Source organism: Rattus norvegicus, chromosome 7, assembly GCF_036323735.1.
Source record: "Rattus norvegicus strain BN/NHsdMcwi chromosome 7, GRCr8, whole genome shotgun sequence".
NCBI classification, from domain to species: Eukaryota; Metazoa; Chordata; class Mammalia; order Rodentia; family Muridae; genus Rattus; species Rattus norvegicus.
In genome coordinates, this window is record NC_086025.1 from 105,384,705 (window position 1) to 105,403,421 (window position 18,717).

At 39.5% G+C, this 18,717-nt stretch overlaps 1 protein-coding gene across 6 annotated transcripts in view; it reads right to left on the minus strand.

Annotated features, from left to right (window-relative positions):
- Positions 1 to 18,717, minus strand: part of Fam135b (family with sequence similarity 135, member B) — a 268,886-nt gene that overhangs the window by 114,874 nt on the left and 135,295 nt on the right. For all 6 annotated transcript variants that reach the window (XR_005487230.2, XM_008765601.4, NM_001427631.1 and 3 more), the window contains one exon: positions 6,346 to 6,425. Coding sequence is in view for 4 of the 6 variants with exons in the window: in XM_008765601.4 (XP_008763823.1) it covers positions 6,346 to 6,425 (80 nt within the window). In the remaining 2 variants the exon portion in view is untranslated. Of the gene's footprint in view, positions 1 to 6,345; positions 6,426 to 18,717 lie in introns of those variants that run through there.

Consider the following 18,717-nt stretch of genomic DNA (forward strand, 5'->3'; position numbering starts at 1 on the left):
GGAGAGAGAGAAACCATCCCTGTTTGATGAAGTATGGTGGTGATATACAGATATGATATCTTAATACATTCTTGTGAATATTTGGACCCCCAAGAAATCTATTAACTACAAACACCAACTTAATGTATCATTGGCTATTTAGGCTCTTTCATAAGGATTATTCTACATAGAGAGCTATATGAACGTCACAGGGTTGGAATGAGTCAGTTTAATTGAAATCTGGCAACTCTCTGCCTAGAAGTTTCCACGCACTGTTGATAAAATGGTAGACAAAACTGTGAGTATCAGTAATTTATTAAGGGTTTACCCTCAGGGAGGTTACAAGGGCAATGAGAAGCTGTTTGGAAAGAAAGAAAAGCAGGACTGGCATATTCTATAAGATTCCGGCATGGGCTTCAAGTCACATTTCTGTCTTCTTCTAGAAGATGGGGTGCTGAGCCGCCAAGTTTCTACATTAATAACTACTGACCCGGGACAGAACTTGTACTGGGGTTGCAAGGGAGCGAGATTCAAATTTCCTGGAAAGATCAATTCTTAGACCTTATTTTGTGCCCTGCATGTGGTCCTCCAAAGTAAAGACATGGCTTCTGGTTAGAGAAAACAAACTTCAGTAGGATAGATGTGATGGAGAAGGAGGAGCAGCCACATGTGGGAGGGATCAAGGCTGCTTTTACAAATTGCGTGAAGGACACTGCAGTGAGGGACACTTACGCTAACAGGGATGATTACTCTTGTACAATCTGCTCATGAGGACCACAAGTCGTATTTCTGCCTGTCTAGTGCAGCAAAATGGAACACAGGAAAGGAAGAGAGGGGCATCCAAAATGGAGTGAGCACCAGGAGCAGGGGCAGCTGTCCATCAAAGCAGGTGACATGACTTGTGATTTAACTCTTGAAGCAAGTCCTGAACCCAGGCAGCTTTAAGATGCCATCCTAACTTGACACAACTGAGTCCATGGGTCCCTGACAGACGGCTTTCATAGTGTGTAGGGGCAGAGGTAAGGAAACACTGGCCATTGTTATTTCCAAGCTGCAGGTTTGACTTGGCTGCAGCTGCTTAGATTGTATGGTAATGGATTGTAATGCCTCTTTGAATTTCAAAGGATTAAAGCAGGCAGCCACTTTGTCAACCTTGAGCTGGCTGTCCTCAGACCCTGGCTGGATCAGAGCCTGAGAGATGAGTGTTTTACCTGCTTAGCATTCTCCACAAAAACAGGCATAGTTGATATTTAGGAGCACTTTAATGGACCATGAAAAGAAATTAGATTGATTCATTTGAGAAATAAATGTCTCTCCCCGCCCCTACAAAGTGAAGCTCTTAAGTGCTTCCACTTAGTGGAAATGGAAATTACCTCTCAAAACATTACGAAAACTAATCATTGCGAATTTTATACATTTCCACAATTTACTCTGCTATCTTTTCCTTGGCTTTGATGAGCAGACACAAGCAGATGCCTGTTCTTAACCTAATCATTTTCCACAGCCTCAGTACACTTTGATGGGCACCTCCCTACCACATCTGCCTTAATTGATCAGTCCCCAGGGAAATGACTTTTTGCTTATCTTGGCCATCTCAAGGGGAGGAAGAAATGGGAGGCTTTATTAAACAGAACCTTTTTATGGAGGTAAATACACAAGGTTACATATTTTTAATGTCTTTCCATTGTCATGGGCATGCTAACTGAGCCCCTGAACTCAGAAGAGGGAGAAAGATGCTTTGAAGTAGCATAATTAGATTTTTGAAGTGCCTTATATCTAGGTTTCCTTTCTGGAATACCTTAATTCTTATATTTCAATTAATTTCCATTTGGACCTCTCCTTATTAGGCATCTGGGCAACTCATTGGATGTAGAAAAAAAAATATTTTGACCTTGAAGATTCAGGTAGTGTTTTGAGACAGGTAATGTGTGATTAGCCCTTTCTACACACACAAACCCATGCACTCACAAGTGTGTAAATTCTTATGTATAGATGTGTTGTTTAATTTTGGTTGTCTGTTTAACTGGATATGGGATCAAGTAAGTAAAGTGTCTCTGGGTGGAGCAGTAAGGCATTTCCAGGAAGCATTAACTGAGAAGGGCAAGATTATTCTTGGTGTCAGAACAGTCTTGAGAGGAAAACCAGTTGCTTTTGCCTAGGGCCTTTGCTCCCTCATAGTGACTTCGTTTATTGCATGGCTTATCCCTTCTGTTGCAGCTACCACTGACACTGGATAGTAGTTGTTTTGGCCTAGCAAAGTAGACTCATAGGTCTCCAGAGATCCTTCTGGCCATCAGTGCCATATATATTGTGATTGCTGATACACCATCCAGCCTGGTGGACTGAGCACCTAACAAGTTCTCAAGCTCTCTAGTGTACAGACAGCCATTATTGAACTATGCAAAATTCCTCATCCAAACCAATCTAGTAAATCTCTTGCAATACATATTTATTCTATTGCTCCATTCCTCTAAAGACCATGACTAATACAATAAGCACTTATATGTATACAAATGCATCCTAAACTCAAATGAGTATGATGAGCCTGTGTGTGCCATGTCTTACCTACTAAGAATAGAGAAATCACTATTCCTTTAGAGTAGTGAGGAAACCAATGAGACTTCTAAGAGTCCCTATTACATGAGGAAAAAAATGGCTTCTATGGTGTACTCTGTTGCCTTTGAGATTAGTTAGCTAGCCATAGGCAAGGCACACCCTGCTTTTAAACCTTATTATGGAAGGAATGAGAAAAAATTGCCTAGGGCCTTTGTGTCTGGCACATGGATGGTTAAACATCTTAAGGTATTCATGGCAACACAACTTCCAGAAGAGATGTCCACATCACACATACCCCTGTCAAACTTTTGCCTCTCTTCACCCACATTGCAGTTCTTACTGTCTCACACCTGATTCACCTCTGCCTTGAATTGTGTTGGTTTTATGAGTTTTTGTTAAACCAATGGTAAAATGCTTCATTGATAATAGACTAAAATCTCGTTAACCCTTTCACATCACATGTCAATCATGATACAGTAGCCCCACCTTCAAGCATGCAAATCCTCAGCTATGTACCTTGGAAGTTGAAGACTCTGAGTTGGGTGAGTAGAATTTTAACACAAATGAATCCAGAGTCTAATGACAGTATGACCTGACTCTCAAATAGCCATATCCCTTCATCTCATTATTTCCCAGTTTTAATTACATCAAAATTAGAACAGGAATATAGCACGAGGAGTCTTTATTCTCTTTTAGGTTTGGATACCCTAGACAATCACCTGTTCTGGTCCTATTCTAATTCTATTCTGATGATAATAGAGACCTTAATGTTGGGGCAAACTTCCTTATAGGGGAAGGGGTGGGGATAGAGGGCTTATAGACAGGAAACTGGGAAATGGAATAACATTTGAAATGTAAATAAAGGAATGTATCCAATAAAACAACAAAAACAATATATATATATATATATATATATGAGAAAAAAAAAAAGAACTACCAAGTAAAGTAGTTTGGTACTCCAGCTAGATGCAGAACTTAACTATTCTTTAAGCAATGAGCTGAGGGATCAGAAGAGTGGCTGAAGAAGTCTTGAGTATTCTAGTAAGATCACCAGTGGAAGGGGAAGCCCTTGGTCCTGCTAAGACTGAACCCCCAGTGAACGTGATTGTTGGGGGGAGGGCAGCAATGGGGGGAGGATGGGGAGGGGAACACCCATAAAGAAGGGGAGGGGGAGGGATTAGGGGGATGTTTGCCCAGAAACCGGGAAAGGGAATAACACTCGAAATGTAAATAAGAAACACTCAAGTTAATAATAAAAAAAATAAAAAATAAAAAAAACAGAAGAAGTCTTGAGTGCTTCATTCTAGCTGAGGCCTCAGGTAACACTAGACACTAACACCCATCACTGAAGAGTTCACCTCACTTGAAAAATCAAGCAGAATAGGCCACTGTTTTTAGCACCAAATTTTGAAATTATTTGCAATGTAGACACACAGAAGAATGTGTTGTAATTAGAAAATTCTCCTTGAAAGAGAAATAAATCAGCCCTATGTCTCTTGCCCATGAAACCTTCTGATTATAAGTTCCTGCCAGCATGTTTGGCATTCTGGTCTCCACAGCATTTGAGTACAGAGGTCAAGGCCATGAGAACTGCATCATAGTCATTGCAAACTAGACTAGGAAGGAAAGGAGCTTTAACCTAAATGTGTGTGTTTTACTGGTTTCCTTTGTCTTTGCAGCTCCATCTCTGTTGCTTCCTTCTCTGTGGGCTCCAAAAGCTCCTGCGTACCCAGCAGCCTCTGGCTCTCACAGGCAAGACTGCTGGCTCCAGAGAAGGTACATCAATGAAAGGAGCTGAATTCATGCTGCCAAGAACATCAAAGAGGAAAGAGGCCAAGTCCACACTGGCCTACAGATGGCTCTCATCAATCAGTCAACTCTCCCACCTCCTGCCCCGCAGAATTTTGTTTTGATTTTAAGAACAAGACCTTGGCTCATAACTCTTAACTTATGACCTCTCTCAGCGCAGACCTGTGGACCCTTACTTTATGGCTATTCCCATCACAACACACTTGTATTTACTATCTCTATAAAACATGTGTGTTGTATATCATCTCCGCAAACAGAGAAAGACATCGTAGAGGTGAATGTCTGTCTTCAGATTTCCAGTGAGGAAATAAAGTCCAAGTGCTGATCATTTACCTCAGAATTCACACAGTCGGTTTCTCCAAAGCAGGACCCATGAATCCTGCTATCCCAGTGAGTATCATGGGTTAAAGCAGGGAAGGAAGAAACAGTACAGGATGGGAAAGGAGGAAATGGTTCCTAAATTACTCTACTGAATGCAGTATAGATGGTAGTAGAGTATGAAACCTCCTCTCCTCATCTGCAATGCACGATTTGCTCCCAACAGAGGGTATGGACAAGAGAAATATCTCCGGAACATAGTGACTTAACCAGTAAACTAACACCTGCTCAGCTCAGACTTGAGAAAGAGGCAGGTGGCCAGCTGAGTCTCTCTATCGGCCTTGAGTTAGAGGAATAATTGCAAACCTTCACTTGATGTCTGTGCATCGCACTTGTGAGTTCTCAACTGCGCATGCGTTGACTCACCTAGATACTGTCGCCCTGTTCCAAATGGGTTGGATGAAGTGGGGCTGTGACCAGCACTATTCCACATCTCATTTCTGACAATCAGGGTGACTCTTACTTCTAAGGGTGAATGGGTATTTTGAGGTTTTCCTTTCCTCCACTTCCTTCCTCTTCCTCTGCCCTGAAGGCAGAGTCATTTATTTGTTGGAAAAGGTGGTTCTACCAGATTTGCTTCTGAATTACCCTGTATTTCAGCTAGTTAGACTTTTATGTGGTTTTTTGTTTATAGGATACATTGTTTCTCACTCAGCCCTAACAGACTGGCTTCTTAAAGCCAGGGGTTCCCATTTAGTTCTCAAGCATCAAAATTAGGATTTGGGCTTTGCTTGGTAGTCTTTTTCCACTGGGTGTGAAAGGTTCTTTAACAGGCCTGATCACGGCAAACATGGCAACGACAGGTTTTGTCCTATCTTCCCTTTCCTTCTCCCTTGCTAAAAATCACTAAATTAAATTCCTAAAGCCAGCCCCTGAAGTCCATTCCCTTATTTGGCTACCTACTCATTGCTGAGACAGAAGACCAAGGTCCAGCAATCAAACTTCATTATTTCACTACACTGGCTTTCCATTTAATCAAGACTTAACAGTTCACTCCAGCACAGTCTTCCCCCTTTTCTCATTAAAAACCCACTCCTGCAAAAAAAAAAAAAAAAAAACACCTGCTGCTGCTGCTGCTACTGCTGCTACTGCTGCTACTGCTGCTGCTACTGCTGCTACTGCTGCTGCTGCTGCTTGCTCTCTGCCTTTGCCCAGTCCAGAGGCTGCCTCCCAGAGCTTGCCCCTCCAGGTTAATATATTTCCTTTGTGCTGTTAATTTGGTGTCTGCGTAGGTCCTGTACAGACTCTGAGGGGCCAGCATCCTTTACAGCATGATGACGTTCATATCCATTATTGTACCTAGAAAGTTCTAGCACAAATGCCTGCTTACTTGGTTCCCTGAACTCACAACAACAGGCTTCCCCTTGCCTATCTTCTGGATAAGGCTTTTCGTCAATTTCATCCAGACACGACTTTAATCAATCTGCAGCAGTTTCCACCAACTACCAGTCACTCCCGAGAATGATTTTTCTTCTGCCAAGTGTCCTTAACAAATAACGCTGTTCACACAGAGCCACGTCCAATCATTGGTCTGCCTTTCCAGAACTCACTGGCCCAATGAATGACAGTAAGTGTTGCCAAACCATGACACACAAGGAAACAGGAGGGCTGCTTTCCACTCACCTGTCTGTCCAACAATGGAAGCACTCAGTCTATGTGGGATCCTTGAAGACACTTTCAAGGTCACTCGGATCTGGTAATACCTACAAAGAGAACAGAGACCAGGCCATGATGATATGACTACTTAGTGTGCCTTCTACAACTATTTTGGCTTCATTACAGAAAGCCATAGGAAACCACTGAAGGTCCTAGATGCCCTGCAGTTATCTGGAAGGAAAAAAAAAAGGTTACATTTTATTGGAGCAATTGAAGGAAAAGGGACGGGACGGAGAGAGAGGCAGGAAATCACACTTCAAATCACATAAGACTGAGCAAGGTTTGAGTTGATTGAGTTGATGCCAATACAGAAAAGAAACAAATGGGTAGTGTGACAATCAGAATATAGACAGGTTGTTGCTCTTGTTGTGTTTGCTTTTTTCATCTAGAAAAATCAACTGTCACAGGAAGATCCTACAATGTAGGACTGGAAATCCATATATGAACTGATTTGCTGACTTGTAAAACATGTGTGTGTGCTTATGAGTGCACATCCCTCTTCGCCCCTCTCCTTGTGACTTGTAGAAGATGGGTCATCATTTTATGTATACTGCTGACCATTTTTCCCAGTGTAGTATTTTCTTGTCTTACCATAATTTTGTTCCTTCACATCCACATTTGGTACTCCTATAAGGCTCCTAGGCTCTTGGTAACCTCTCCTGTGTTCCCCTTGGTGCTTTGCTATTAATAATCTTTGAATTTGTAAGCACTTGAGAAACATAACTGTCCTCTCCTTTCACATATCTCAAACCCACAGTGAAGTAAAATGTAAATCAGACAAGGTGAACCGTAAGTAAATGGACCATGAACCAGATCAATGCTCCCATGGCTCACTGTGCTCTTAGCTGGGGAGTCTGTACCACTATGTCAGGGGCATCAGGAATAGTGATAAAATATTGCTGCTGAAGGCCTTAAGTGTGATGTTGATGTATACACTACGAACAAAGGACATCTGGTCCTCAGAGCACTGGCCATGGCTATATGACTAGAGTCTGGGTGATAATTTTGAGCTGGCTGAGTCTGACTCTATCATGCAATTTATGAAATTTCTCTGACATGTGTGAGCTGAGTGATTTTCAATCTATGGTATAATTTTGTGAACCTACTGTGAAAATTGAGAATTAAAATATCAAAAAAGTCACCTAAATGAAGGGGAAATATCACAAAAGAAAAATAAAAGAGGTCATTACCTGGCATGACTTCTGCCTCTAAGGAGTGGACTACTCCATGTTTATGTTTTCCTATTCTTTTCCTCAAACACAAGGAAAACTCCAAGGGTACAAAAGAATCACAAGAAGACAAAGATGGGGAGACACAAGAACTAGGCACTCTGAGAGAAAGAAAACCGTGGTGATAAATTTCCAGTCTTCCATTTTTACCTCCTATATCCTAAACTGGATATTGGGAAATTTTTTATCTGTCAGACCAGAAACACTAATGACTAGGCACACACACACACACACACACACACACACACACACACACACACACACTGAAAAGACATAACAAAACAGAAAACCCTTAGATAACTGCTGTCTGCCTCCCACCAGTGACAGAAAAACAGCAGCACCTCCACACACAGCAGACATTACACATTCCAGGTTGTAACAAAGCTCCACCTTGATCCTTAGCTGAGAACAGAATTCCATCTTCACTGGGATCCAGACTTACATCCTGAACAGATGGTTTTAGTGGGGACAGTAGAGAGAAGCTGGAATCCACATTCCAGTCACCACCAATTGGAATATAAATGCACCACCAACATTTGTTTACTTGTTTTTGAGAATTTCATGCAAGGATAATGTGCTGGCATCACTTATCCCTCTTCCAACTCCTCCCATGCTACACACACACACACACACACACACACACACACACACACACACACACATTGTGAAAAAAAGCATTTTCTCAACATGTTTTCTTGAAGCATTTGAACACCTGCAGGCAAAACAATAATTACAAACAAACCTCAAATTAAATCTTCCACCTCACACAAAATCTGTCTCCAAACTGGTCTTTCACTTACATGAAAAACACAAGCCTGTGAAGACAACATCTACACAACTAATTTAACACGGCGAAGTTTAGCTGGTGCCTATCTAGAGCCCTACTGGCTGCTGGTCTTGGGACTAGAAGGTACAGTGTACACTACCAAAGGAGAAATGTAAGCACCAACCCAGCTACAAACCCTTCTATCTACAGTGACAGACCTCTTGCAATCTACTCTAGTGCAATGGTGGTGCAAAGCCTGTAGAAGCAACCAACCAACATCTGATTTGATTTAAGACCTACTCCCTGAGATGGTACCCATATATGACACTGTATGTGTCACCAAGAACATGAGATTCAATAGCTCAGGAACAAAGAGGAAAGCATATACTAGTGTTATACAAAGCGAATATAGCAATAGTTGGGGAGCGGAGAACGAACTCAGTGGCAGTTTTGAGGTACCTTTTCTTGTAGTGTCCTGTCAAGGCTTTGTTTTTCATTTTAATATTAATTTTCTCATGTGTTTATTTATTTACTTACCTATTTATTACCCTACAGGTTTTGCATATATGCATGCAATTTCCATATTTCTAGTTTTTTATGGGATTCTTGAGTATGCAAAAGAGTGGGTCTGTGCATATATATCTGTGTCTCGTGCCTCTTAGGCTTTTTCTGTTTGTTTGTTTTGTCCTATTCTGGTTTTTTTTTTGTTTCATTTTATCCTATTACATTTTATTATTTTCCCTTTGAAGTCTGTTAGTTTTCTTATGAGAGATGAAATGGAATAGATCAGAATGGGAAGGATGGGAAAGAGAAATTGGGAAGATTGGAGAGAAAGAAAACCATAATCATAGTATGTCATATTCAGAGTATGTCATGTGGAAAAAAATGGGTTTGATTAAACATAATATATAAGTCTTTAATGCATTTAGAAAATATTTTAAATATATTCTCAATGTAGTATTAAGCAGAGTTCTTAGACTCTGAATCCAGAGCACGGCCTATAAAAGCAAACAAGGGTGAATCCGATTTCATTAAAATTAAACACTTTGGTGCTACAGCAGATGCAGTTGAGGATCACAATTGAAGCCTCGGAGGAAAACATTTGCAAATCTCATGTAGATTGCATTTGTTATTTGCGAATGCCATCTTGGTAGGCTCACCTACATGTTAACATTTGTTAACCTTGGATTCAAAGCTATCTCCTTTGTGTTAATACATAGACACAAGAAGCTGGCTACAATCAATAGACCCATCTAACATTCAGACTTCAGTGAAGACTGAGGAAATGATCCTGTAGACACACTTGCATTTGCATTTGATACTGTTGTGCTTTTTGTTTTTGGTTGATTTCTTTGCTATAAAACATGCCCACCCCAGGGTGGTGCTATGTGGCTGATCATTGCTCCAAACTCATGTCCCAAATATTAAGAGGAAGTGCATGAAAAGCCCAGGAATTCCTGTCTCTATCTCCCCAGTTCTGAGGTTAGGATTTAGCAAGTTCTGGAGATCAAATTCAGGTCCTTGCAACGCAAGCATTTTCCTGACTAAGGCATCTCCTTGGCCCAGAGTTAAGTACTGAACTGTTGAAGGAAAGAGGTTAATAAAAGCCATTTCCCCTTGGAAGAATCACTTAGTATTTGTTACTTTGTCATAAATTTGTAGAAGTCAAGTACAATAACATTTTACCTTAACTAACTGACAAAGGTTTATTTTATTCTCACAAATGAAGTTTAAAAAAACCAAAAAAATCAAAAATCAAATAAATAAACCAACATTTCACCAAAGGAAGTAAAACCATTCGGTAGAGAATAAAGATCTAGAAATATGCTTTGATTTCTGTCCAGTCTAACTCAAAACAACATATAGATTCGAAACAATCCAGGAAAGAATACAATACCCCTCTTCATTGAGATAAAGAAAACAAAACTAAAATAGACAGAAAATTTCAGACACACAAAGGGTTAAAAGAGGTTTAATAGGTGCAGACATGAGATTTCCTGTTTTCAAATTACATCATTTATAATAATAAACAGTGAGTGGTACTGATGTTAAAAAGTCTTTGACCAGTAGAGTGTATACAAGAGGGAAAAAATGAATATGGAGAGAGCTCAGCTAGTTCTTGACCAAGGACATGAGGAACTCACAGGCATTAAAAAAAAGGAGGAAGATATCAGAATATAACGTAAAGAGACTGTATGTCTAGAAGGGGCATAATGAAATCAGAAAACCATTCAACACTATTCACAGAATTAACTTTGAGTGTAGTAAGGAATTAAACAGAACATAGAACATTTCTTTAGGTGCTTATCTGTCATTTGATATTCTTCAGTTGAGAATTCTTTGTTTAGCTCTGTACCCCATTTTTAATAGGGTTATTTGGCTCTTTGGAGTCTAAATTCTTGAGTTCTTGTAGTTGTTGGATATTAGCCCTCTATAGATATAGGATTGGTAAAGATCTTTTCCCAATCTGTTGCTTGCTGTGCATCCCTAGTCATCAGGGAAATGTAAATTAAAACAACCCTGAGATTCCACCTCACATTGGTAAGATAAAATCTCAGGTGACAGCAGATGCTGGCGAGGATGTGGAGAAAGAGGAACACTCCTCCATTGTTGGTGGGATTGCAATCTGGTACAACTACTCTGGAAATCAGTCTAGAGGCTCCTCAGAAAATTGGACATAGAACTACCTGAGGACCCACCTATACTACTCCTGGCCATATACCCAAAAGATGTCCCAGCATATAACAAGAACACATGCTCCACTATGTTCAGAGCAGCCTTATTTATAATAGCTAGAAGCTAGAAAAAAACCAGATATGCTTCAATAGAGGAATGGATACAAAAAAATGTGGTTTATTTACACAATGGAGTACTACTCAGCTATTAGAAACAATGACTTCATGAAATTTACAGGCAAATGGATTGAACTAGAAAATATCATTCTGAGTGAGGTAACCCAATTAAAAGAACACACATGGAATGCACTCACTGATAAGAGGATATTAGCCCCAAAGCTTGAATTACCCAAGATACAATCCACAGACCACATGAAGCTCAAGAAGAAGGATGACCAAAGTGTGGATACTTCATTCCTTCTTAGAAGGGGGAACAAAAATATTAAAAAGAGGAAATATGGAGACAAAGTTTGGAGCAGAGACTGAAGGAAAGGACATCCAGAGACTGTCCCACCTGGGGAAGCATTCCATATACAGTCACCAAACCCAGACAATATTGCTGATGCCAATAAGTGCATACTGAAAGGAGCCTGATACAGCTGTCTCCTGAGAGGCTTTGCCAGAGCCTGACAAATACAGAGGCAGATAGTTGCAGTCAACCATTTAACTGAGAATGGGATCCCCAATGGAGGAGCTAGAGAAAGAACTGAAGGAGCTGAAGGGGTTTGCAACCCCTAAGACCAACAAAAATATCAACCAACCAGAGCCCCCAGAGCTCCTGGGGACCATTCCAAGAGTACACAGGGATGGATGTTTGGCTCCAGCCGCGTATGTAGCAGAGGATGGCCTCGGTGGGCATCAATGGGAAGAGAGGCCCTTAGTCCTGTCAAGAGTCGATGCCCCAGTGTAGGGCAATGTCAGGGTGGAGAGGTGGGAGGGAGTGGGTGAGGGGAGCACCCTCATAGAAGCAGGGGGGAGATAGCAATTTTCTGGAGGGGAAATCAGAAAAAGGGATAACATTTGAAATATAAATAAAAAATCCAATAATTAAAAATAAAACTCAATACCTTAAAACTTGGAAACTCTAAATCAAAACAAATTTGGTATGGACAATGATTTGGCTGTTACTCTGCCATCAAGGGCAGGGGAGATACATAAAAAAGTGGAAGCACAGCAGGCAAAGGGGCTGCTGTACAGCAGAAGAAACAATAATCAGAATGCACAGCATCCTTCTAATGGAAGGGAAGAATTGAAAATCATATACCTGTATATCTGGTAATTGGCGCATAAATACAATATGTAAGGAACTTCTACAACTCAATAACAATAGCGAAACAGCAAAACTCTCCACTTAAGTGTGGACAAAGTACAGTGATTCTTATGCAAAAAAAGTCATAGTAAAACTGTTATTCTGTCCACTTAATGAAAAATATAAAAATGTAAGACATATCAACAAAATGTAGGTAAAAGAGATGAAGAGACATTTTCCAAAAGGAAACAAATAAATAAGTTTGCCAAAGGTTGGAATTGTGATGGAAATTTAAATAGAGACCACAGAAAGATGTTATCTCACATTCCAGGCTCTCAATAGGAGTGAATGAGGATTTGTAAAGAAAGCCCTTGTGTACTGTTGGTGAGAAATCAAATTGTAACAGCAATTATGTAATGCTGGGAGAGTGGTCAAAATACAAGTATTAAATAACCAGAATTGCTTTGGGATATTATGTAATAATCCATTCAACAGGGTGTGTGTGCTTGTGAATATAATCCTTTCACCCTGGGTATGGAAGCAGGAGGAGAAAGATGAGGAAGAGGAGGAGGAAGAGGATGAGGAGAAAGAGGAAGAGGAGGAGGAGGAAGAGACAGTTCAAACAGAGCTTAGGCTGCGTGGAAAGACTCAAGGGTCAAAAATCAAATCAAAGCCAAGAACAATCTAAATAGATCTCTAACATTTAGGGTGAGCTAAAGAAGCCCATTCCAAGATGATTCCATTGGCAAAATATTCTTGAAAAAAAAAAAGCCAACTAAATAACAGAAGGGGGACTATATATCAGTTATTGCCAGTCGCCAGTCGTGGGGAAAATATGAGAGTGACTGGTGACTGGCTGGATATGCCTCTCCAAAATTAAAATAATAACAACAAAGGAAATTGGAGGTAACTGAAACATTCTGTGTCTTGACTGCCCCTTTAACATCCTGGTTGTGAAAAGCACTACATTTTTTGCAGGAAACTGAGATTGGTTCTGTTTAAAAAAAAAAAAGTCCAGATTGATTTTCCCTCTTTTAGGTATTGTCTTGAGAAGTGATACCTTGCATGACCCAGAACTCAGCAGTGTCCTCGCCACATAAAGTCCCTCACTAAATGTGGTTCCAAGATGGTGGAATTTCCAGCCTTGAAAGCTGTTGAGAAATAATTGTATTGCTTTAAAATCCTCACCAATCAGGTATTGTTACACAGCAGAAAACAGACAAAAACAGCTATTAAGAAATATAAATGGAGGAACAGTAACATCACCATCACAGAAAGACGCTTCTCTCATCCAATATCCTAGGTTCATTTCTCTTGCTATGACAAATAGCCTAACAAAAAGTAATATAAGGCCAGAAAGAGTTTATTTGGTTTCCAATTCCAGGTTACCATCCATCACTGAGGGTAAGACAGGACAGGAACTGAAGCACTGGTCATAGTCATGGTGAAGAGGAGAAAGAGACAACAAAAATCCTTGGATCCTTCATCAATTATACTGATGCACAGCTCGCTTTTTTCATTCTATACCATTCAGGGCTCAGCTGCAGAAATAGTACAAGGATGGATCTTCCTACCTCAATTAACAATTAAGCCAATCCTCCAAAGATAGGCCATGGAGGCCCACTTGATCTAAATAACTGTTCAATAAGACTCTCTTCCAAGGTGATTCTGGTGGTGTCAAGTTGACAAATAAAAGGTAGTATATCTATAGGATATGTGAGATGTCACAGCCACCAATCACCACAATGTAGAAACATCACTCTGTTCCCAGATCGTACTGTTTGTTAGATAAGGACATTTGATTTCTTCATGAGCCATCTTTAAAATGTTAGATATGTGCTTATAAGTCAATTACAACAGGACCAGCATCAATATCAAAGCTGAAGCAGCAGCATCCATAACCCTAGCATTAGCAGTAAAGCACTGACCACAAGCAGAATGTATTTGTAAGCTAACTCCCTAGAGGCCACTCATTGCAGCCTCTTTCTCCTTGATACAAATGGCTTTACCCATATTTCAGCAATTCCATCATCAATGGAGCTGGCATCAATCCCATCAGCACCATAACCAACTGTCATATTCTAATGATCTCTTGTCTGAGCACATGACACCTCGGTCATTACCAGGAGCTATGCATCAATTTCCTATCACACTATACTTGGAGGAAGACGGTGGGTGAACTCACGATTTATTAATGACTGCCATTCTAGGACAGAATGATACTAAGAACTTGCACGTATGCAGACCTGTTTGAGTTCCCACGAATCCTCTTTGAAAAATGGCACCATCTCAAGTGCTGAGCAGGAGAAACTGAGCTTTTCAAAAGGTTTGTCCCCTTGTTAAAGCCATGGAACTAGAGGAGGGCAACCAGTGCTCTCCTCTCAAGGAAGAACTCACAGTTTTCTCTTCTATATCTTTGAGCAGTGCCATTTGTCCCATAAATTAGGTTTCTTTTATAACTGGTTTCAAACCAACCTTGAGTGATAGTTTCTTAAAAGCATTTGATCTTAATGAATTTCCTTTTAGAGAATCAACCATCATTTTTAATGTCAAATGCTTTGCAGGTATGAGTTCATGAAGTAATTTTACTTAGGTTTCCTCATTTGTCCCTCTCCTGATGAAATAGAATGTTTAAAAAAACATGTGTTTTGTTTTGTTTTGATAATTCTCTTTTGTTTCATTTGAAGTTTCTACCAGGTGATAAATCCATAAATGACACCTTCATACGTAACACAGCAGGTGAACTTTCATATCTTAAGGGTATATTTGATGAATTTACCATGATTTCTGTACTGAGTATGAGAAAATTAACATCAAGAAATGAATAAATTCACCCATGTTCACATGGTAAATGATGTTTGCAAACTTTTAAGAAGGACATTATTTTGTGTGTAAATCATCAAATGATCTCAGAGTCAAATTTTCTGAAGAAGATAATGTAAAGCTGCTGTGAAGGACTTGCACTAAGTCAAACCCTTGGAGAACAATGGGGTAGGAGGCTCGATTGAGCATGAAGAGAGGTGTGAAAACACCATAAGGTGTAAAATCAGACATTCTCCTGTTGTTTAAGCAGCCTAATTTGCAGAGCTCCTTTTAGAAACAATGATCTTAACAGTCAATTTTACCAGTTTCCATCAATAAGAGTGGGACTAAGCTCTGTTCCTTTCCTTAATTTGATCCTAATTTTCAGAACCTGAAAATATATTAGTCACAAAAGAATTAAGATTTCAGATGCAAATCAAGCCAGTGAAAAGAAAGTTGGCTTTGAAATCTGGAGATTATTTTGGATAACCAGGCTATAGCCCATCCATTAAGCATATGAGAGGGAGGGGAGAGGGAGAGGGAGAGACAGAGAGACAGAGAGACAGAGAGACAGAGAGACAGAGACAGAGACAGAGACAGAAAGAAACACAGTGAGAGAAAGGCTCCACCTTGCATTGATAGCATTGAAATATAAAGGGATCTATTTCCAAAAGATCTAAGATATTTTCCTAGAAACTCCAATGAAATATGCAAGCAGCCCTACTGACATCCTATGTTAGTTCAGTGAGAAATATTTCAGATCTCCAGCCTTCATAATCTTCATATGTTATATACCTTGCTTTAACAACTAAGATTATAGGCGTCTATATGTTACAACAATGATAGCCAGGCAACCTGTGCAAACTTTCAGATTTCTTAGTCATAACAAAACCAATAAGAATAATGAAATTACCATACAGGACAAATACAAATGAATGGACAACTCAGAATCTGAGTTATTTCCTCTGGGAAGGGGTAGGGCACTCTGTTGTTCTCCCAAAAAGAACCGTTCTAGAGACCCTGGGTTTAAATCCCAATTCCCCCTCCCGCCAAAGAGCAATTCTAAATAAAGGATACATATAAAAGGTGAAGCTGATCTTAAATGGCATATATATATGCATATATATATGTATATGATCATATATATGACACACACACATATATATATTAAAAGAATCAAGGTAAACTATCAAAATAAAACATACAAAGACCAATTTTTTAATTACATGGCATTAATATCAATAAAACGCGTACTATAGAAAATGGATCTTTGCAGTTAGTTATTTTTCCAATGAAAACTAATAAAAATGAAGGAAGAATGAGGTGGGGGGAAAGACTGAGAGAATGGAAGAGAAAGAAGAAGAGGAGGGGAAAGAGGGGAGGAATAAGATGAAGGGTACCATGGAACATGCCAGTCCATCTACAAATGGAGTTTTACTGCCAAGATTGAAAAGTGGATATGAGCCCCCATCCATAACAAAGAAGCCATCTCTAACTGACAGCTAAAAGCAAGACAAAAATTAGTTTTTCTTAGTAGGTACTCAAGGTACTCTTAAGAGAAGCCCTAAGCCCATTGGTAGATGGGCCAACACAAAACAATATCTTTGAAGATATTTCTGGAGGTTTCTTTCTCTCATATCTTTTTGTTTTGGATATCCTTTACCTTACTGGTCTTTTGCTTGTATATTGTCACTTCCAGTTTTGTGTTTATAATGATGTTTGCTTGTGTGTATGTAGGGGGAGGGTCCCTCTCTGAGTGTGTGAATTCTTGTGCTTTTGTTGCTATTGTTCACTTGCTTTGTTTTACTCTTGTTCGGCTGTTTGTTTGTTTGTTTGTTTGTTTGTTTTCCTGTTAGTTTTCTTACGAGAGGGAGAAAAAATGATGTGAAGTTAGAAGGGTGGGGAGTAAGGGAAGGAAGACGTAGGAGAAGGTGAGAAAGTGAAACTGTGATCAGAATATATTATACGAAAAAAGTTTCAATTAAAAGAGAAATAAAGATCTAATGATGCAAAATTAATTACTTTCATAAATAATTGAAACATAATTTCAAATTTGATGATTTTCATAACGTCATGAATTCTAGACCTTTATTTACCTCAAGCAGAAGGAACAAAGGGAATAAACCTTATAATAAAGCTGATAATGATATCTACTTTACTTTTGCTGTGAGAAACTACCAGGACCAGGGCAAATCACAGAAGAAAGACAGTACTGGGGCTTGGAATTCTCGAGGGAGCATCTATAATGGCAGAGAGGAAATGGAAGAAGGTGGGCAGATGAGAAAGCTGTAAGTCTCCTTCTTCAACAACAAATCAGCAGCAAAGAAAGGGAAGCATAAACAGGGTGCAGCCATGGTCTTTCGAAGCCCACCTTCGGTAATATTCTTCCTCCACCAAGGCTCCCGCTGCTGAAAGCTCAACAATGTTCCCAAACAAGTCCAACCACCTGGGGATCAAGTGTTCAACTGTTTAAGCCTATAGAGGGCATCATTCATTCAAACTATATTACTGGTAGACAAAAAAAATTAAGTGACAAAATAAATACGTAGCATAGGTAAATAAAATAAACAAAAATACAAAAAGTAAAAAACTTCAGCACAGGGAAATATTTTATATAATACAGAAAAGTAAGAATGATAGTTAACATCTCATCAAATATAATTACACATACACACACAAATGTAGAGTGTACTACATGCATTGCATAAAAAGGTACAAGGGAGCACTTAATGGATGTTCTCCACACAATGAAAGTATCTTTCATGGACAAAGACAAAACAAAGATTCTTTCAGAGCAACGAAAGTTAACAGAATCCATTAGCAGCAAGCACGTTCTATCAAGATGTCTCATGCACTCAAATGTTGGGCCTTATCTAGAGGCATTGAAGGAAGCTTGTCAGGTGGGAAATGAGAAGGTGCGAGGTGGAAACTGGAATCAGCATGAAGAAATCGAGGGAGACAGGAGGAGTTGGTAGGCATTTATTTAGAAACATCTTTAAAAGTGACTGTCTTTCCCAATCGAACAATAATATATTTTACTAATAATCACAGAGAACACTTAGGAGTGGAAACAAACTATACATATACTGTGAGTAGCAACTCGTGTTGAAAGATTTCCTCTAGACAATAGTGACAAATGTATGAATAACTAGTACCAACAGACTCAAACCAAGAAAAAGATAATAAGTCAACCAGGAAGATAAAATGAAATATAAGTAAATATTCTTTTTTTAAAGATTTATTTATTATATATAACTACACTGTAGCTGTCTTCAGACACACCAGAAGAGGGCATCAGATCCCATTAAAGATGGTTGTGAGCCACCATGTGGTTGCTGGGATTTGAACTCAGGACCTGTAGAAGAGCAGTCAGTGCTCTTAACCACTGAGCCATCTCCCCAGCCCAATTAAATATTCTTAAAAGTCAGGAAAATATGTAAAAGAAAAGGAATCAATTTAAATATAAATAAAGAGAAAACAGCAAGAAGGGAGACCCAAACTCAGTCACACTGAAAGCCATGTTGCCTGCACAGTACAGGTAATGAGAACAGATACAGACTGTGTGGACAAGTCAGCATAAGGTAAGTTTTCACTTATGAGAAGCGAACCTACTCTCAC